The following is a 22,335-nucleotide window of genomic DNA, read 5'->3' on the forward strand; positions in this document are numbered from 1 at the left end:
GGTTGATGTTGATGATGTTGATGTTGAGCTGAGCCTGGTGGCACAAGCCTGTTGTCTCAGTTGCTGAGGGGTGAGTATGGAGGGTCACAAGCTGAAGGCCTGCCTGGACTACAGAGTGACTTACAGTCAGCCTGGGCAACTTAGTAAGACAGCCTCAAAATGAAAACGGAAGTAAAAGAGTTGGGAATATAGCTCAGTTTCAAAGTGCTTGCCTACCATGTATTCCTGGGTAGAAACCTCAGGCCTATAAAAAAAATTAAATTAAATTATAAAAATAGAAGTAAAGTTAATGCTTATGCAGATATGATTGTGATGAATGAAATGGTACATTCTGAAATTTTGGATTTCATTTCATAAATCTACAAGTTGGTGACATTTCTTTTCCTATCAAACTTTAAATTTTTATGACATTTAATATTTTCTTTGGAAATAGGCACGCATGTCTCTCCTATCCAGTTTTCTACATAATTGGCATTTTCAAGGCATTCTGGTGGTTTGTGTTATTTGCTTGTTAATTTCTTGATGAATGGCTAGAGGCCAAGAAGTGCACTGGGCCCAACATGTCTTCTGAAGATAGATGATCTCACATAAATTCTCTTCCCAATCAGATTTTGATTTGTTGGGTGATAAACTAATTCTTTCTAAGGACAGTGTTTACAAGCCTTGTAATGAGACAGCCCTCTGAGGCCTTGCCTCTTTTTCCTGTGATTTTGATGAATGGAACTCTGATTCATAAAGGATATTGTGATTGAACAGTACCTTTAAATCTCATACACTCTAATCTAGACAAATGTTTGTTGAAGTGCCATAAAATTGGGAAGTGTATTGAGCTGCAAACCAGCGCCACTTCAGCAGGGATGAGCTCAGTGTGGTGGTATTGATTTGTTTACTGAGTACCTTGTAAAGGCCTAAGTGTTTGCTACTACAAAATTAGGGCATAAAATTGAAAGTTTGTTCTGTGTTTCCAAGTGAAACTTCCTACTACATTTTTTTATTGGTGAATTTTTACAAGAGTTGTATAAATTGTCTTTTTTTCCCCATGTGGTTTTGCTATAAGGAAAACCCTGCTTTACTAGGCTGACTGTTTGTTTGACACAGCATTTATTAAACTTTTACTCAAAGAACCAAGTTTCCTTTCACACAAATATGTAGATTTTCTCCCAACTGAAACAAATCATCAAGCCTCTGGAATATTTTGGGAACTTTAGGTTTAGAAATATCCAGCGGTAACCCCTATGTCCCAGCTTACCCATTTTTCTGGGATTTAATATCGCCTCCTCCTTGCCAGGCCATTTGCTAAGAGCAGGGAAAACAAACACAGGGAGCAGAGCGCCCCGGGGACCGTGGGGACAGCACGTGTGCACTCACAGCCCCTGTGTCACCGGCCTTTCAGAACTGGGTTCGTGAGGTAGAGAAAGCACACATGAAAGAGTTAACAGATCAGAGAAGGATTGCCGCTGGGACAGGCTTGGAGTTAAACTTGAACATCAGCTGGGTGTGTTTCGTGCATGTCTTCTGGGTGTAGCGGTAAGCTGGAGCCTCCTGGAGAGGGCAGGCTTGTACAAACACCATCTCAACCATGCCGACAAGCTCAGTGCAGCTGTGACGGCGCACAGGTTCGTTCAGGAGCAGCATCTGAAGAAAGGGGATTCTGCAAATTAGTTAGAAAATAGCAAATGGGAGCAGGAATATTCCTTACGTTGGGAATAACGTCAGCACAGGCTGAGGTATGTGACAGCATGGCCTATTTTCAAAAGTTACACGTGTCCCAACTTTGCCATGGTCACAGAGGCAGCGTGAGGCTGACCAAAGGCTTGCTCACCATGCTTAAGTGTTTGGGTTTCATCCTGCAACATAAGTCTCGTACCATGTTTTTACTGGGAGGTGTTAATGAAAAATAGTGAGCAGGAAAATACCATTTATTTTTATTGTAGATAACTTTTGTTACAAAAGTATGGAGACCCTCCTATAAGGCAGGTATTAAAGACTTCTGTGCTGAAGTGACAATGACTTGAACTAGGGTGAGCTCTAGGGTTTTGGCTGATATAGGAGCAGAAGAAGAGGGAAAAGCTAGGGTTAGCTCAGTTAGGGAAATGTTTACGCAGTTTATTCAGGTGAAGGGACACCAGAGCTATTAATCACTGTATTTGCCTCTTCTGAAAAAGGATGTGCTCCCTAAATTAATTACTACCCAACAAGCAAAGGAGTTATAAAGGTAATCAATCCCCCACCTGAGATGACTGCAGTGCTAGCTTATATCACCAAAAGTTCAGTGATAAAGGATGAAATCCTGGAGTGTTCAGGGTCTGTTCTTACTCTTTTCTTCCCCCAAATAAGAATAGTCTGTGCGCCAATAAAAGAAGTAACCCACTTAAGCTGGGCGTGGTGGCGCACGCCTTTAATCCCAGCACTCGGGAGGCAGAGGTAGGAGGATCACCATGAGTTCAAGGCCACCCTGAGACTACATAGTGAATTCCAGGTCAGCCTGAGCCAGAGTGAGACCCTACCTCGAAAAACAAAAACAAACACAAAAAACAAAGAAGTAACCCACTTAATCACCTCAACTCCAATGAGACATTGATTTGTGATAATAGTATTTGCCTGTGAAGTTTTTTATCAAATTACATATTTTAACCACCTGTTACTTTGTAGTTAAGCTGTATATTCACCACTCTGTAAAGGGCTGTGAGCCAGCAGGAGCTGTGATGACATAGGATCTTTGCAGCCAGTCTCACTGTTCCGTAGTTCTGGGCTTAACTGTGCTCTTCACCACGTGCATTTACTTTTCTGGGGCCTTTTTCTGTGAATTGTGACGGGAGTCTGTCTGGGGCCTGGCATGGTCGGGGAGCAGTTGCCTATGAGAACGAGCGGTCCTGTCACGTGGAACAATAATGTAGCATCACCACGGGGGACTGATTTCCTTAGGCTCCATTTCCAGGAGTGTCCCCACCAGACCAAAGGAGATGTAACCGCACTTGCTGCTGTTCTTAAAGCCTACATCCTAATACTCAGGGCAGACCACAGCCAACAACAGCATTTTCCTCCAAACCAAACCTCAAGTAATGTGAAATGCAGGTTTCCTTATCCATGTGTGTGTGTGCATGTGTGTGTGTACATATAATCTGTTTGCATTTTAAAAAATTTTAGATTGTCTCCAGCCAAAGCAGGTGTATGAATGTCATGGTGGAAATATCTGTTGGGTGATCAAATCCATAGGGGCCCACATGCACTGATTTCTAACCTTTACATTTATTGGTATGTTAATTTCCTATATTTCCCCTTTTCTGTTTATGCTGTGTATTTTAATATTGGCTTTATATTATGTTGTATACTAAATCAAGGATATAATATTCATCTGTTTTTAATCTCATTAGCTGGTAAAGAAAAAAACTATAATACAGTAAGCTTATGTAGCATAATTTCTAACTTTCCCTATCTGTAGCTCAACAATGACATACTTTATTTATTTTTAAATATTTTATTTATTTATGAGGAAAGAGAGAAAGAGGCAGATAGGGAGAGAGAATGGACACACTTAAAGACCTCCAGCCACTGCAAACAAACTCCAGACACATGAGCCACCTTTTGCATTTGCCTTACGTGGGTACTGGGGGATTGAACCTAGGTCCTTAGGCTTCATAAGCAAGCACCTTAACCACTAAACAATCTCTCCAGCCAAACTTTTATTTTTGTTAATTTTATTTATTTATTCATTTACTTATGTATTTATTTATTTAAGGGAGGGTGAAAGAGGCAGAGAGAAAATGATAATAGGAGTACCAGGGCCTCTAGCCACTGTAAATGAACTCCAGACTTATGTGTCACCTTGTGTACCTGGTTTCACATGGGTCCTGGGGAATCAAACCTGGCTCCTTGGGCTTTGCAGACAAGTGCCTTAGCTGCTAAACCATCTTTCCAGCTCTTCTTATTTTTAAAAAATATTTCACTTATTATTTGAGAATGAGATAAAGAGGCAGATAGAGAGAGAAAGAAAAGTGGGCATGCCAGGGCCTCCAGCCACTTCAGAAGAACTCCAGATGCGTGTTCTACCTTGTGCATGGGGCTTTACGTGGGTACTGGGCATCTGAACTAGAGTCCTTAGGTTTTTCAGGCAAGTACCTTAACTACTGAGCCATCTCTTCAGCCCTTAAAAAATATTTTATTTAATTATATATGAGGATAGAAAGAGAAGAGAATGGACACACCATGACTTCTTGCTGCTGCAAATGAACTGCAGATGCATAGTGACACCCTTTTCTACTCGTATGTGAATGCTGTAATGTTTTCTTCATAACTGTGTATTTGAAAAACCAGCTGATAACTAGTTAATTTACGCAAAAATAGTAATTATGTAAAACTGTATGGTTTTTATGGATCATAAAATTGTGTTTAAAGGAGGGTTCAAATTTTTTCTTTGATTGAACATGCTCAGATCTTAGAATATAAGGTATGAATAATAAACTGGGCCTGGTGGTGCAGGCCCATGTCCAGTGACATAGAAGGCGAAGGCAGGAGAATCACAAGATCCAGGCCCGTCTGGGATACCGAGAGAACTCAAAGCAAGGCTGGGTTAGTGAGATTTATTGAGACCGTGTCTGAATTAAAAGTTGAAATAGGACTAGAGATATAACTCTGTGACAGAACATTGCAAAAAAAATAATAAACAGTAGATTGTAGGTCCTTTGACAGCATAAGTAATTCTCACAGATTATCTCCTCTATAAGATATATAAATTAATTAAGGGGCTACAGAGATGACTTAGCCTGTGAAGCCTAAGGACCCAGGTTCAATTCTCCAGAACCCAAGTAAGCCAGACATGAGGAGATGCATGCACACAGATCACACATGAGCATAAGGTAACATGCGTCTGTTGTTCCATTGCAGTGGCTGGAGGTCCTGCCATACCAATTATCTCACTTCCATATCTTTTTAAAAGATTTTGAATTTTTTTATTTATTTGAGAGGTGGGGGAGCGCAAGAGAATGGGCTTGGGAGGGCCTCCAACCACTGCAGACAAACTCCAGATGAATGTGCCACCTGTGCATCTGGCTAAAATGGGTCCTGGGGAATCGAACCTGGGTCCTTTGGCTTTGCAGGCAAGCACCTTAACCTGTAAGCCATTCCTCCAGCCCATATTTTTAAAAAAGATTTAAAAAATTAGTTTATTAAGTCCTTCCAGCCTTTCTCACAGAAGTCTAAGACAGTGGGGTAAAGAAGCATTGAAAACATTCGGTAATTGTGGGGAGATAGCAAATGCAGCAGGTGATAAAGAAAATCATGTTATTTCTTGCATTCACTAAGTGATTGCAGGAACAATCACAGTGACCTACATTATTCTATTTTGCTTGTGACCAGGCACTGAAGAAGATGTTGTGAAGTCAAAGAAGGCGTTCAGAAGTCAGGCCATAGTGAACCAGAATGCAGAGACAGAACTCATGCTGGAAGGAGATGACGATGCAGTCAGTCTGCTCCAGGAGAAAGAAATTGACAATCTTGCAGGTAATCTTAAAAATGTACTCATTCTGCTTGTTGTTATGAATACACAGAAGTTACTGAATTTAAAATCTACCTTCTGATGAATAAATGTTTGCCAAGAGTTGTCACAATGCTCAGTCATGTGAATGTTAACACATGTCATTATTTGATATTCATGGGAAGACTTCAACAAATTAAATATGCCAACTTTTGACATAAAAAGAAAGAAATGCCTTATACAGGAAAAGTAATGGAATAAGTTGTCCACAAAAAACTGCAATTATTGCTGGGAGGTGGGCTAGTATGATAAACCCTTGACTTGCATGTGTCTCTAACCTGTTTAATAGCCAAAACACAGTTCCATCCCACTGTATTATTTGGAATATCTTCCCCCACCCTCCTGTTATGCTCTGATTTCACACTACTCACACAGCATAGTAAAATAAATACGCAAATACACCCTACCCTCAACTTGTCTTGTCCTGGAGCCCACTGAGGGCTACATCAGCTGTGCTTGACAGGGACAGGATGTCTGAAAGTATTAACTAATAACCTCTCTTGTTTTGAAACTGCTTTGAGAATCTGTGGAAGGCAGATCATGGAAGTATACATACCAACTTGGCACATGTTTAGAGCGTTCACTGAACTTAAGAAAACAGCCTAGGGAATCTCATCCAAGATCTCAGGCCTAAAACTCCTATGCTGGCTAGATGTGGTGACACACAGTTGTAAGCCCAGCACTCAGGAGGTAAATCCAGGAAGATTCCAAGTTCAAAGCCAAATGGGGCTACATCCCTGTCTCAAACAAACAAACCCTCTTGGTTTAGTCTTAAGGAGTTGTTGACTCTTAACATAAATTTGGTATTTTGAACCCATAAAACACTGGAGGGCGTGGTAACAATGGAGAAGGGAGCTTTATGCTTCCAGAGACATGGAGCAAGTTAATGGGCATGACTATGTAAAAACCTCTAGTGATTTATTTCTGCTAGCTTGTACTTCTTTTTTTTTTTAATTTTTCCAGGAGATATCACTGTTGATCATAAAGAGGAAGTGACATCCTATTGTCTATCTTTTAGATTAAGAATATGCTAAGGTTAATCTAATAACAGTTTTTATTAACATTTAAGTATATTACCAAATAATTGTCTTAAATTCCTACGTAAAAGTTCAAATTTTTGTTTCAGCAATATTAACAAATACAGTCTATTGATTCCATGTACTGACAGTTGCTCTTAGAGACAGGAGGAGATTCATACATAGCATGTGGGAGTTCTCCTCATGCGCATGTGCTGACATCTACTTCCTCATTGCATATTTAGCTTCAACTGACTGGTACTTACATAGGCACACAGGCAATAATTTCTAGATATTACAGTTTTTCATATATATTTACCATATAATTTTGTAAGTATGAAATATTACCAAGTTAAATGAAAATTAAGAGAAAGAACTAATTTATTTCAATTCTGGTTGTGAGTTCAAGAAAAAAAAAGTTTCATTTTTGTTACTAAAAAAAGAAAGAGATGAATAGCATACATGTTTCACAAGCCAGCATTCAAATTCTGTGTTCAATAATACACTTTGTCTTCACAACAACCCTGTGAGGCCAAGAATATTGTAACCACCAGATATCAAAATGAGGGCATGGGCTCAGGCCTGGTGGCACAAACCTGTGATCTACATGCTAGGGAGGCTGAGGCAGGATAATCAAGAGTTCAAGGCTAGTCTGATCTACATAGTGAAACCTCAATCAGAAAAGGTCCAGAAGGAGGGAGGGAGAGGAAATGAGTATGTAGAGGTCCAGGAAGATAAGTAACCAACTTATAGATTTAGATATAGATATAGATATAGATATAGATATAGATATAGATATAGATGATATAGATGATATAGATATAAGATATAAGATATAAGATATAGATATGTATGTATGTATATATAATGTATTTCCTTAAAAATGCATTGGATGTGTTTGACATTAAAATACAACCAACGGTATCTATTCATGGCAGTACGTGTGCATGCATCCTGAAAGTCTTCACAAGTGACATAAAAACATTACCCTCTGTAACACCATTTTCTTGATCTTTAATTTTTTTTATTTTTTGCACATGTCATATGTATGTGTCTGGTGTGTGCATGTGCATGTGCATATGTATGCACCCTGTGAGCACACGTCTGTAGGCTGGAGGAGAATGTCAGGTATATTCCATTGTCATTTATTTGTATGTTTCCTTGAGCCCCAACAAGTTTCTAGACCTGCTACCCCCAGGACTGAGCTGCTGACATGCATGCTTGTGCCCAGTTATTTATGTGGGTGCTGGGGAATCATACTTGTGTGGCAAAGTCTTACCCATGGAATCATCTCAGTGGCCTCTGTAATTCATTGTATAATGGCACCATTATATTATACATAGAAGTCGTTGAATATGCGTAATTAATTGTAGCTTTATTTATAGTTGACATGTTTCCTACAGTCATTCTAGTAGATTTTTTAAATATATCCATAATAGAATATTTTTGTCACATCTTTACTTAAATATTGAATCTTTGTCATGTTTTCTTCATGTTGTTTGGAGCTTTCTAGTTTTAATAAACATGAAATGTTCCAAAATGCTCTATGGCTTTAAATATCATACTTTTTTTTTCATTTTTAGTTCCCTTTCTTCCCAGGCTGTTCATCTCGAGAGGCAAGTTAAATGTGTGTGATTACTAATTACTTAATTGATCATGTATTGTAGCAAGTGGCTAATATGATAATAATATGGAAATATACAAACAATTAAGCAATTGTTATATTAATAACCCCTAACTTAATTTACTTTAATTACTATTTTTTTAGTTTGTACTGATTTACCAAAGTGAGTTAGCACCTAAGAGTCCATGTGTACCTAAATATTTCCATTTACTAATTATAGTTTTCCTTGAAATACTGAGATTAATTACTATGACAACTGATTTTAATCTAAACTCTCAATTATTAAATTTGAACCTTAGAGGTTGTTCTTTAGTAATTTTAAATACAAATAATTAACTGAAATTCAAGATTAATTCAAGTTTACAAGAAAAGACATATAAATCATTCTAGTGATAGAATTGTATCCCATTGGTACAGTGTATTTCACGTCTGTTACAGTGTCACATATGCTGCATTACAATAGAAATATTTTATGTGACAAAATTGGATTTCAACAGATTCTTTTATTGTTGGTTCCAAAAGCCAGTAGTTACTATTTTGAGGAATTCTCACTGAATGATGACAAAATGATGATAGTCTTATATGTTATTTTATCAGTTGTACAAATTATAATAATTTTGTTTCTGTTACATACATACAAAAATTATATGTGTGTGTGTGAGCACACACACATTCATACATTTAATATCTAGTAACTTAAAGGATTGTTCACAGGCATAAACTAATCTCCAAACATATTTTCATCAGAAATATACTTTCTATTCTACAGCCTTCCCTATCTCCTCTTAGCTAGATTCCCACCAATTTTAGGGCTGTTTAAGACACTGTGAATGAGCCACTGATCAGTATAGTCCTCCTTATATTGCTTTTAACTTTTCTCAGAAGCAACACTATTGAGTTATGTCACATACCATAAAAAACTGATGCATGTGAATGCACAAGTCAGTGTTTTTTTTAATGTATCCACAAAGTTACACAAGCATCACTGCATTCCATTTCAGAACATCCCCCTGCCCCTCTGTAAGGTACTTAGTAATCAACCTTTGACTGTGTGCTTACTGTGCTCTGTGCCCCTAGACACCACTAATCTACTTTGTATCTCCATGATTCACCTGGTGTATACTATTTGTATCTGAGCAACCATAGCACTCTTTTATGTGTGACTTTGCTCACTTAGCATAAGGCTATCAATATTCATCCATTTTGTGGCATATTTGTCATTTTCATAGAGAGTACTCCATTGTACCTACACTATATTAGATTTATCCTTTGAGCATTTTGGTTGTTTTCACCTTTCAGCTATCTTGAATAATCCTGCTATGAATATCCATGTATAAGACTTCATGTGAATGTGACTTTAATTCTTTTAGGGTATACACTTAAGGGGAATTGCTGGCTCAAATAGTAATTCTGTGCTTAACTTCTGGAAGAAATGCCACACTGTTTATCTAAATAGCTCTACCATTTACTTCCATATGAGCAGTGTCTGAGGTTTCCAGTTCCTCTGCTTACTTATGACTGTAGTTAACATTTTTATAGCCCCCCATAACTGAATACATCATTTCCTTCTTACTTCTGTCTTCCTCTTTTTAACAACTTTTTATTGATAATGTTCATAAATGTACATAACATATTTTTATTGTAATCCCCTCCCATTATGTTCTTTTTTCCCCTCCCTACCTCATTCCTCCAAACCCTTTCTTTCCAACTACCTTTCCAAGTAGTTACAATTCTATTTTGATGTCATTTTCCCTTCCTCTGTCATCCATGGCAACATGTTGATGGGCCCAACATTGTGCAGGTCTTGTACACATAAGGACAACTGCTGTGAGGTCCTAAGGCACTCCTCCCCCATTCTTTGGCTCTCAATTTTTTACCAACTCTTCTGCAATGTTCCATGAGCCTTAAGGGGGTGAAGCGGATGTCTCATTTAGTGCTGAGCATTTCACAGTCACTTATTCTTAGCACCTTGATGAGTTTCGATTCTCTCTAGTAGTCACTGCCTTCTGCAGAAAGAAGTTTCTCTGACCAATGCTGAGAACTGGACTAAACATAATTAGAGAGCAGTTTGATATGTACAGTTTATCCATTTAGCCCAACAACAGTAATAGTAGCTTCCCTCTAGAGCCTAAGACCTTCCCAGTCATAGGGTATTGACTAGGTTTACAGTACCAGGCACAACTTTTCTCCTCTGGAGTCAGTCTCAAATCCAATCAGAGAGCTGTTGGTTACCCCCACAACAACCACTATTGTACCAGTGGGCACATCTTACCTGACTGGTCAATTGTATACCTCACAGTACTCATATCATTCTTTTTTCTCAATTTTTATTAACATTTTCCATGATTATAAAAAATATCCCATGGTATTTGTTGGGGTCTGGAAATAGCAATGTCATGAAGATATATTAGAATATAAGAGTTATGTTTTCAAAAATATTTTTATTTACTTGTTTGAGCGAGAGAGAATGGATGCCACAGGGCATCTTGCCAGTGCAAATGAACTCGAGACACATGTGCCACTTCGTGCATCTTGCTCTATGTGTATACTGGGAAATCAAACACAGACCACCAAGCTTTTCAAGCAAGTATCCTTAATTACTGGACTATCTCTCCAGCTCAAGAACCGGATTTTTTTTTTTTTTTTTGAGATAGGGTTTCACTCTAGCTCAGGCTGACCTGAAATTCATTATGTAGTATCAGGGTGCCCTCGAACTTATGGTGATCCTCCTACCTCTGCCTCCCAAGTGTTAGGCTTGAAGACGTGTGCCACCACGCCCATCAAGATCTGGATTTTTAAAATTAATATATTTTATTTATTTTTGAGAGAGAGCATGGGCACCCTGGGGCCTCCTGTCATCACAGATAAACTCAAGATGTATGTGTCAGTTTATGCATCTGGCTCTACATGGGTACTGGGGAATTGAACCTGGGTAGCTAGGCTTTGCAAACAAGTGCCTTTACAAGGCTACTGAGCCATCTCTCCCATCCAAGAGCTGTAATATATATATATTATATATGTAATATATAATATATATATGACAAGTCTGATAGACTAGGCTTTATTTTTTTATATGAGAGACAGTGAGGGCAAGAGGAAGAGTGAGAGAAGAGAGAAGTGTCACACTAGGGCCTCCAGCCACAATAATCAAACTCCAGACACATGCGCCACCTTGTGCACATGAGCAACCTTGTGCACTTGCATCACCTTCTGCATCTGGCTTACATGGGACCTGGAGAGTCAAACATGGGTCTTTAGGCTTTGCAGGCAAGCACCTTAACTTACATAACTTAACTTTATAATCCTTTAAACACACACACACTCCTTCTCTTTCTTACCTAGGTCAATAATCTGGAACTCAGTAAGTATGAAGCATATCGATAAAGAGTGATTAAAACTACAGAAATAAAAGATTATCTAGAGGAGGCTCTGCTAAGTGCCATTGTCTACCTGTTGGCTAGTTCCCATGCCCCTCACAGTGCCCAGTTAGAGAGTCATTGAGGGCTGCATACACACCATCTAGGAAGAGTAAGGAACTCAATATTCTGGGAATCTATAACAAATTTAAACAGGAAAAAAAAAAAAAAGAGCAAGTACCAAATGCCCAGATTAATTCCAGTTGTTGCATGGGATAGGGTATGTACTGTAAAAGAAAACCTGCCTATTGTTTCATATGAGGGAGAGCACCTCCTTTGTTTCAATGTGGAACATGGTTTCCCAGTCATACAAGTACATGTATATTGATTTGAGAGTCTTTTACATGCATTTTATGTAATTTTAGTTAAATATTTGAACTAGAATTCATCAACCTAATATTTATATTCAGAGAAAAATGCCTCTTAAACATTCCAGATTCTCTAAAATGCATTTTACCAAGGATTTTCCCCTTAATTTTTAAACCCATGTGTATTTCAAGGGAAATTTAATCCATATGTCCCTGACTCACTCACACTTAACTCATCAAAATGTTGTTTAGTAAAAGCTATTTGATGTTGAAAAAGCCTTATGAGTCTTTCTAAGTCTTTTTTATCTCTTTGAATGAGAAAGTAGCTTTTCTAGTCATAAACAGTAAACCCAAAGGGTTCACGTTCCTCTTCAAACACAGGATCCATAAAGCTCTTGAGATGGTATTAACACATGCCTCTTACAAAAGCTAAAATCTTCAGCTTTCGAACTGGTTTTTTTACCATCATCAGAAGTGTTGTAAAAATTAAAGTTTCATCTTGAATATCCAGCTTTCTTTGAATCTTTTCATTATTTCCAGTAATCTATAAGCCATTCAGACCTTTAGATATTTTACTGTACCATATCCCTGTGTTTCCAAAAATGTACATTCCTTTCAGCCATGAGTTCTGCAGTCTATAAAACACTTTTAAGGTACTCTTAACTGCAGTAATATCCCACTAACCTAACTGTGTAAATTTTTAAAAGTAGTAAAGAACATAATTAAACCATGTTTACTAGACACTAGCCATAGTTTAAATCATATATAATATTGTTCCATCATTTTTATTTTAAGAATAAGCCATCCTTTGTTGGAGCAAATGTTTTGTAAAACAGGGTTCTTTGTAGTTGAAACACATTTCATTTTTTACCTCATTCTCTGTTCGGAGAATTTCTTCGAATTTATAGTCATACCACCAGGGTAGAAAATAGTGGCAATAAACCTGGCTGTCAGTATGTCACATCTCTCTGTAAGTATGGGACCAAGCTTTCATCTGTCATGTGGCAAGAAAGTATATGAATGAAGATTACCTAAAGAAAATACATGAGTTATGTGTGTTGTAGTCAGAGGAAGATGTGAGATCAAAGCACTGCTCTCCTGTGGTCAGACCGTGGATTCAGCTGGAGAGAAGAAGTCTGCAGCGTTTCAGCCCTTCTGCACGCAAGAGTGCCTTAGTCCTCTTTCTGAAAGATGCTAAAACTGGTTCATAGATTAAGTGAAAACCTGATTTCACACCTGCATTTAGGGCAGTGCTGTACAAAAGGACTTGTAAGTCTTTCTTCATTCTGAAGAAACTTTTCAAGCACTTTATTTTCCTGGCTGTATGAGGTGCAGCAGTGAAGGCCAGCGGAAGGCACGTGGACATAAACACTGGGCGCTGAAGACAAGCACTCCCACGATCATCGGTACTTCCTGCAGCCGAATTCGTTCTACCAGTTCCACAGCTAGCCCAAAGGAAAACATCTAAACTTTTTATCCACAGAGGAATAAATAGACTGAGTTTGCTGCATAAAAGTTGCTAAATGCCTTTTTTCTAGACACAATATTTAGGCAGCTTTATTGATCAGAAAATTAGGAGTTTTCTATTTTTACTTTTTGAAAGTTTGTTGATTTTCTGTGTTTGAGTTGAAGTTACTAAATTTTAAAACAGCTAAGAATAGCATAAGTGCACTTGCAGTTTAATTAGCATTTGTTCGAAACAGGACTTTGAGTAGGAAATGGAACAGAAATAGATTGATCTCCTGTCCAAATTAGGATGGTAGGATGTTTCCGTTTACCAGACAAAGTTTTCTGAGAAAAAAGATGAGGTGAATAAGTAGAAAAGAGGTAAATATAGATGGGGAATGGGCTGGAGATGGAACTAACATCTGTGAAGGGAAAACAATACTGCAGGCTGAGAGGTGTACAAGCTATGGTGTAGACTTTATACCTTATTTTAAAATGTTAGGTTCCAGGCCTGGAGACATGGTTTAATGGTTAAGGTGCTTGCCTACAAAGCCTAATGATCAGGGTTTGATTCCCCAGTAACCGTGTAAAGCCGGATACACAAAGTGGCTCATGTATCTGGAGTTAATTTGTAGTGGCTAGAGGCCTTGGTGTGCCCATTCTCTCCCTCTCCCTCCCTCCCTCCCTCTCTCTCTCCTTTTCTTCTCTTTTTTCCTCTCTTCTTTCCTGTCTTCTTTCTCTGCTTGCCAATAAAATAAGATGATAAAAAAGAAGTTAGGTTCCAGAAGTAAGATACCCCTCAATCTCATAGTAATCAAAGCTAATGAGCCAAGATTTAAATCTAGGTTTTGTTCTTTGTCTTCAAAGCTTTTCTTCAGTCCCTTCCATCAGTGTTTTTATTTAACTCTTAGATGAATTGATAGATCAATTAAGTGGATTATTACTAGCATTACTTGCAAGTGAAGTAAAAGAATTGACTATAACAGAAAATGTCAAAAACTACACGCAGTGAAGATGGGCTGGGAGGAACTTCGGAGCATTTGCTGATGTGTGACCCTGACTGATTATCCAGCCTACACAAGTGTACATGTTGACTGTCTATTGTGTGCAAGCCATTAAGGTGGGTCTTTGGAGTTAAAAGATAAAAGATACAGGACAAAAGCTCTTTCTCTCAATGACCTGTTCAGCTGGGTCTTAGGGATATCCAGAGTTTTCAAAAGGATATTAAAGGTGTGAAATTTGAGAGTTGAGTTGGGCTTCTAGTTCATAATTAAAACCACTGAGATCAACCTAGAAAGTGAGAATATATACTGAGCCCACTGCAGATCCAACAAGTTTGTAGAGCCTGTAAAGAGTACATCAGGGACACCAGGGGAACTGACCCATGAAAGAGGACAGACAGACTTCTGCGCTGCAGGGGTTAAGGACTCTGCTTTAGCAATTTCATCCTGATGTTTCCTGGAGCACAGATATTTCTGAACATTCTAAGATGAAAAAGAGAATATACATGAAATGAGAATATACATGGAAAAAATCTGTTTGTAAAAATGTTAGGGGGTTGTTGCTTTTTCCCCCCAAAACACCACTGCAGCAAAAGAGACAGGAGTCAAGGTCAGAACAGAAAAGAAGAGTGAAGGATTAAGAGAGAAACTGACGTCCAATCCCAAAGTCCAGAGGAGAATCACAGATGGAAGAGGAGCACGAGGGTCCGGGGAGGGCGGGCCCAGAAAGCTGGCTTGCACAGGAAGGAAGGTATCTTTCCTAAAAGTGGGCAGAAAGAGATACAGGGATAAATGCAGGTTCAGAGGGAAAAAAACTTCAGATAGAGGAAGATTTCAAGACAAATGACAAAAGGTTTTTTGTTTGTTTGTTTGTTTCCAAATAATGACTGTTTCATTGATTGGACAGTGAGGATGAAGGAATGTGAGCAGGTCGCTTTTTCTAGGAAAAGCCCTGATGTTTAGCAGTGTTCTAAAGGTTTGCACAAATCCATGGCCAGATAAGAACATCAACACCGCTGCTTCCCTCAGCAGTTCTGGACTGCGCACTTGGACACCTTGGCCTGCATGCCTGGCGCTCACAGCAGCACAGTGCTCTTTATTCTCCTTTCCACTGCTCCTCTTTCTTCATCCTGATCCTGGGCCAAACTTATTTCTGCAACCTACGTGCTTATTCACACCATTCTCATGCCCACACTGTGCTTCCTCTCACATCCCCTGCCATCTCTTAGGAGGCATCACAGCTTGCTTCAGTGCCCATGTCACTGACCCCTCCCCAATAAGCATCCCAAGTGGAAATCATCACTCTGAAGTGTCCCTCGGGACTTTTGTCTGCATCTCTATTAGTGGGAGACAGTTTTGAAGTTGTTTGAATCCCATCTCTACCACTTACTAGCATGACCTTTCTGAACTACCATGAGATGGCTCAGTACTGAAAGGCACTTACTTGCAAAGCATGCCGGCCCACGTTCAGTTCCCCAGTACCCATGTAAGCATTAGTCTTGTTTTGAACAGTAATAATCACATGAAACCAGGGACTGTGGGATAACCAGAATCTTTAAGATATATGGTACTCAAGTCACCAAGAAGCATCAAAAGGTAAAGCCAGAGTGGTGCATGCATCTAGAGTTTGTTTGGGTCAAGGGACTCCTGGTACCTATTCATTTTCTCTTTCTCTCATAATTAAATATAAAATTAAGAAATAAAACTACCCTCATTCTCATTTCTCTCCTTTGTAGAATGGGATAAAAGCAACAGCTAACACATAGGATTGTGAAAGTAATAAATGAGCTTAAATACATGTAGCATGTTTTACATCATATCATAACTTTCCCTATGCCTTTCTCATTTTCCCCCATACTGCAAGGCCTTTCTATGTAAAAATTTACATCTCATATGTCACTATATTTCCTCCTATTGCCCAAAACAACAAAATGCACATAGAATAATTTTTGTTGAGAGCATGAATTAATTGATGCTGATGTAAATACCTCTACACATCTGATTTTCAATGATAGTAACTTATGTGGTAGGGGAAATATGGCAAATACAAAATTACAGCCTTTTAAAATGAATAATATACACATGCTGTAACTAGAATAGTCAGTTATAATTCTCACAAATTTTAAGTGTTCCCTTAAATTTATGAATTCTCTAAAATGCAGTGTCTTCAGTTTAAAGAACAATTTGAAATTAATTTCTGAAGAACATAAAAATTAGAATTTACTATTTGGCTTTTAGTATAGCACAAGAATAAAACAGTGTTCTGTGTCATTTTCTATATTCCATTCTGTAAAAGCAGAATGTGTGTGACTAATACTATGTTAGCTGAAGAAGGTAATCATCCTGTCTCTGTGCTGCTTGTGTGAAATAGGAACAGCACACGTGTCTAAATACATACATTCAGTATCTTACACGTGTGCCAGAAGCAGTATGCTCAGGAGCTGTGGGAAGGGAAGACAAGCCTTTAGTCCAACCTCAGGCACAAAGACTCAACCGTACTGGTCCCACAGGCATAAATCATATCCTCCAGTTTATCCACTCATTTAGCTAGTAGCAAGGTACTCTTCCCAGAGATTAAATGATATCCTAATGCCATCAAGAGTCATACATTCCAGAAAGTAAAATGCATTCCGCGTGCTGAACTAAATATAATGTCACCAGAAACACAATCTCAGCTAGATCACATATTAAGTCAAAAGGCAAAATAGGGCTGGAGAGATTGCTTAGTGGTTAAGGCACTTGCCTACAAAACCAGAGGTCCCTGGTTCAGTTCCTCAGGATCCACATAAACCAAATGCACAAAGTGGCACATGCATCTGGAGTTCCTTTTTAGTGCTATCTTATATAATACATACACACACACACACACACACACACACACACATATTTAAAGGCAGAACAGGCTGGAGAGATGGTTTAGCAGGCTAAGGCTCTTGCCTGAGAAGCCTAGGACCCATGATTGACTTTCCAGATCCCACATAAGCTAGATGCATAAAGGTGAGGCAAATGCAAGGTCACACACAACCACTAGATGGCGGAAACGTCTGCAGTTCAATTTCAGTGGCTGAGACACTGCATGCTAATTCTCTCTCTCTAAAATTAAGATTAAAAGAATTTTTTAAAGGCAGAATAAATTATCACCATTTTCATATATTTACATATATTGAGACAATGAAAATGCTCGGACACAGGGCATTATTCTGGATGATTGAAATGTAGTATTCCTTATGGTATTTTTTTTCTCACACCTTTCCTCACCCTCAGACACATACACAAACGTGTAATTTCTTAATTCCTAAAACTTTCCATGGATTCCAAAATAAAGCTCAGCTTCATCATCTCCTTTACAGATTCATGTTGAAAGTAAGGCATCTTACTAGTGATTCTATCAGTTAAAATGCTGTCCTTCCACTGACCACAGTGTCTTCAACTAATGAGGTCAAAGCAGATATGGTGATTCTAGCTATGTTTCTTAGTCAGTCATACTGTGATTTATTTCCTTCCAATTTTTGTCAATTACTGTGGAAATATTCCTGGATTCTATTTTTTCTCCTAACTTTTTCTCATATAATACCCTAAACTTAAAGACTTTTAGATTAGTTTTATTTTTTCTAAATGATATCAGGATTTTCACTTTAATAATCTTTTTAAGATTAATCCTTTTTATGATCCAAAAATTATGATTTTTTTACATGCCCTACAAGAAAATTAAAGATGTGATTTCAGGGTAATTGAGGTTGGAGAAAATCTATATAGCTAATAAAACTTTTATCAGTATTCAGCTAAGTTTAGGAAGTGTTTAGATAATTCAAATATATATTGCAACTTCTTGTACCTAAATAGATTTTTTCCCACTGGAATGTCTTATGACATAATTCTGATAATGCCAGTTTTAATTGAATTTCTCAGCTCTTCCTTTTCCATATTTTCATTCTGCTTTATGTTAAAACATAGAGAAAAGTTAGCATTGTTTCAAATTTTAATTGCCTAATAATAGCGGGGAGGCCGTTGACTCCCCTACAAATGATTAATTCATCAACCAGAGAAAGAAAATCAGCCCTGACTTGTGGGGAACTAGCCTGATATAGACCTTGGTGTCGCTGGGTACAGGCCTGAGCATACCACTAAGTGGGCTTTTCTTGTGCTGAACATAAATGACATCCCAGAACATCAATAGACACAATGTCACAGGAAGACAATGGGAGACATAAAGCAACTTTATAATTTGGTCTTAAGCACAAACTGAGCATAACACAAACCACTAAATATCTCCCTCTCCTGGATCATCTGCGTAAATGCTGTCCTCTCTCAAAGAGAATTGTTAAATTGCCCAACCCAGAACAATCTCTACTTCCTGAAGAGCCAATGGGCTCAAGGTCTGCCTCCTTGAGCTCTGAAATTCCCCAGGTCCTGTGGTTACCAATGTCCTGATCCTAGTGAGTCCTGGGGTGCCATGGACCCCAGGGCAGCTGTACCACAGATGTGCTCCCGGGGGTCTTTGGAAGAGACACCACCCCTACGACAGCCCCAGGGTCATGGGTCATCCACTGTCAGCTCAGTGAAGATGGGGAAGGAGTCTGTAAACTGCAAAGTTCTATTCAGATGTCAACGGAGTATTAAGATTTCTTGGCGTGGAATTTTGATTTTTAGCCGCATAATCCAAACCCACAAGTATTTCATTTTCTACTTTTAAAATATATTTGATGAGTTCCCTTCCCAAATATAAAACACGTGTACTTTCTACCCATGAGTACCCTGTAAGGGTTACCATCTCAACTGATTAGACCCGTGGCCCAAAGGAGACATTCATTTTGTTCAAAGTTTCATTCATTATGCTTGGGTGATCTTTGTTCTATTTCCAATTTTAAACTAATGTTTAAATTAATGGCAAGTAATACCTTGACCCTTCTTTTAAAAGAATAACAAATCTGTATTTTCAACACTATACTGTCAAATACTAAATGTAAATAACATTATATTTTTCCTTGGAATGACTTTGGATGGTAGAGTTTTGTGTGGGCCGGAACTTCCCATCCATTTGTTTATCATTTAATGTCATCATTTCTATGTGTGCTGAGAATGTTATTACATTTTATTCTTTCATTACTGAAATAGATGTTGGAATGGATATATTTACAGTCAGTTGCCAACTCACTACACCAAGCAAAATTTCATAGGCCCTTGGGAACTCTGGTAGAAGTGGACCAGCTAGATCACTACCCTTTTAAAGAGGTTGCCCTTTTAAAATGCTTTATTTTGGGGGGTTAAAAAAAAAAAAAACAGCTAGATAACCCTATGGGAAGTCTACTTGCTTGTGATTGCGGCTTATATAAGCATTTTAATTTGAGATCCGTAAACCCAGGGGCTCCCAGAGGGGAGGGGCCTGTGGCCTACCTCCTCTCCCCGTCGAGAGGTTCCTCTGGCTTCCCCTGTGGGAACAGTGGTGCTGCTTAAACCTGCTCGGGGAATTGGAGGCAGTAATCTGAGATGTCCAAAGGACTGGGGTGGGAAATGGCACACTATTGAGGCTGAATACTTCATCCTGTGTCTTTTTTAAAGAAAGGCTAATTTGAAACTCTTTTAAGACGCCCAGAAAAATCTGAATATCAATGAACTGACTTGGGAGTAGAACCAAAAGGAAGCGCAGTCCTGCTTTTCTCAGAAATGCCAAGAAATAGGGTAATGCCTTCTCAGTTACAAGTTCGCGGGTTGTGTACTTAAATTCTGACAGTATTTCAGTGCATCAGTGAGTATGGTTGTGAAAACTTGTTTCATGATAATTTCCAATTTTCCCAATTTATTGTTTGGCTGTGTTTAAACATGTTCGACGAGCTCGCTATTTTTAATGTTTCTGACCAGCTTTCGACTCCAAACTCCATAAACCTCTTTTGAGCCATAAATTCACAGTCCTCTGTGTTCACAGTGGATAATACTTTTCTAAGATTTTAGTTAAGACCCAAGACGTTTGTTTCAGACGCGAGGCGCACTCTCTTCTTTGTCACCTCGCCGGAACCTCGTGGGTCCCCGGAGCGCCCGGCCACGCAGGGGTTAAGGGAGCGGCTCGGACCCGGGCGCGGGGCTGCGGGGGCGCGGGCGCGCAGACCCTCCAATAAACACAAAGCAGGGCCTGGGGAATAGAAACCCAAATCCACTTGTAATCGTACAAGAGATTCGGGCGTAATTACTTGAGCAACCTAGATTAAGATTGATGAGCCTTTAAAGTGGCGCTTCAGATCGACCGCCCGGCCCTCTGCGGAGATCCCCGCGGCCGGCTGGGACGTGGGCTCCCGGGGAGGCCCGCGCCGCCCGGCTCGGGGTGCACCGCTGCCCCGGCCAGCCCGGCGGAGGCCACCCTCGGGGGCGCAGCGGACGTGACAGCTGGCTGCAGGGCCCCCACCCCAAGGGCTGGGAGCCCGCGGAGCCCCTCGGCCCCACCGCACGGAAACAGCCGGGCCTCGCGCGGGGCCGTCGCAGGGGTCCCGGGCCGCACCCGGCCCCCGCCCGCGCCCTGGGCCCCGGGCGCCCCGCCACGCCCCCGCGGGACCGGTCCGCGCGCGGGGCTGAGGCTGGGGCTGCCCGGGGCCTGGCGCTCGGAGGTACAAAGCCAGGCCCTGAACCAGAAACATCAACGCAAAACCCTTGTTATGTCAGAATTCCACCAAGGGATTTGAAAAAGAGTGGTTAAGTTTTCCGTATAGGGTCGATATCCCGAACGAGGAAATTCCAAGTAAGCGTTCCTCATAAGCACACGTTGTAAAAAATTAAAATTTACTAGTCCTGCCTACTTCCTCTCATCTCATTAGTTCAGAAATGACACTTTCAAACCCTTTTTTGAGAATCATTTTATTTCAGTTTTTCATACATTTTCATCCCTTTTGACGAGTGAGAAAACAGCTAAGCTTTCATTTCTACATAAGAACTTTAATGTTTGCGTAAGAGGTTGAATGTGGCCTGACATAAGACACCAAAATTAAAATAACCTCCCGGCAAGCCGCTAACTCTTAGTCACTAAAATGAGTAGAGTGAGATCATTCCCTCCTGCCACCTCTCCTGGGGGAGCGCTGCCTCCACCTCCACGTGGAATGGCTGGTCTTTGAGGGCAGTGCCCACTGCCTAGGGTCTCTTGGAAAGCAGATGTTCAGCGGTGAAGCCAAGCATTAGAAAGTCCTTCTTGCACTTCAAAATTGGTTAGAGGCAGCCCCTCACCAATCCCAAACAGGCTGCTGACTCTCTTGTTATGGTGACCCTGACCTCTTGGGTTTTTAATAGAATTATCTATCTCTAGTCTTGTTACAAAGTAATACATAAACTCTAAACAGACCTTACCTAACGTGGAGAAACCTTGCCTTCATAATACAGACATTTCCTTTAGTGTGTCTTTAAAAATATCACCGAGAGTAAGGTAGCCCTGGGAGGGGCACAAAAGGGCCAGCGGCTCCGTTTGACTCCTTGCCCCCGTCTTTGCAGGCCCCGTGGTCCTCAGTACCCCTGCCCAGCTCATAGCTCCTGTGGTGGTGGCCAAGGGGACTCTCTCCATCACCACGACAGAAATCTACTTCGAGGTTGACGAGGATGATTCTGCCTTCAAGAAGATCGACACAAAAGTGAGTTAAAGTGATTGGGAATACAGTCTGGGTGGCTCTGTTGTCAGGAAGTGGTTTTCCATTTTGCTTGGTTTTAAATGACAGTGGAGGAGGGGAACACGTTATCCTCCTTCTCACAGAAAATAAAATGAATGAAATAACACATGTTCGCTTATGGAATTGAAGAATATATTAATGAGCCTAAATCCTGTCTTAGCAGAGCACACACATTTGAACAGGCCTTTGTGCTCCTGGGCAGATTCCTGGTTAAGCCAACAGCTCCCAAGTCCCCTGGGTGCAGCATTCCTCTTCCTGGGATGACTGGGATAAGTCTTCAGAAATTTTGAGTATAGATCAATTTCATTTCCAAAAGTATAGCTTGCAGAGTGCGTTACTATTTACTGAAAG

At 39.8% G+C, this 22,335-nt stretch overlaps 1 protein-coding gene across 5 annotated transcripts in view; it reads left to right on the forward strand.

Annotated features, from left to right (window-relative positions):
• Nbea (neurobeachin) overlaps positions 1-22,335 on the forward strand; it is a 563,720-nt gene that overhangs the window by 363,121 nt on the left and 178,264 nt on the right. For all 5 annotated transcript variants that reach the window (XM_004659998.2, XM_045154369.1, XM_045154370.1 and 2 more), the window contains 2 exons: positions 5,356-5,499; positions 21,812-21,948. In XM_004659998.2, coding sequence (XP_004660055.2) covers positions 5,356-5,499; positions 21,812-21,948 — 281 coding nt within the window. The remainder of the gene's footprint in view (positions 1-5,355; positions 5,500-21,811; positions 21,949-22,335) is intronic.

The sequence above is a fragment of the Jaculus jaculus genome, chromosome 7 (assembly GCF_020740685.1).
Source record: "Jaculus jaculus isolate mJacJac1 chromosome 7, mJacJac1.mat.Y.cur, whole genome shotgun sequence".
NCBI classification, from domain to species: Eukaryota; Metazoa; Chordata; class Mammalia; order Rodentia; family Dipodidae; genus Jaculus; species Jaculus jaculus.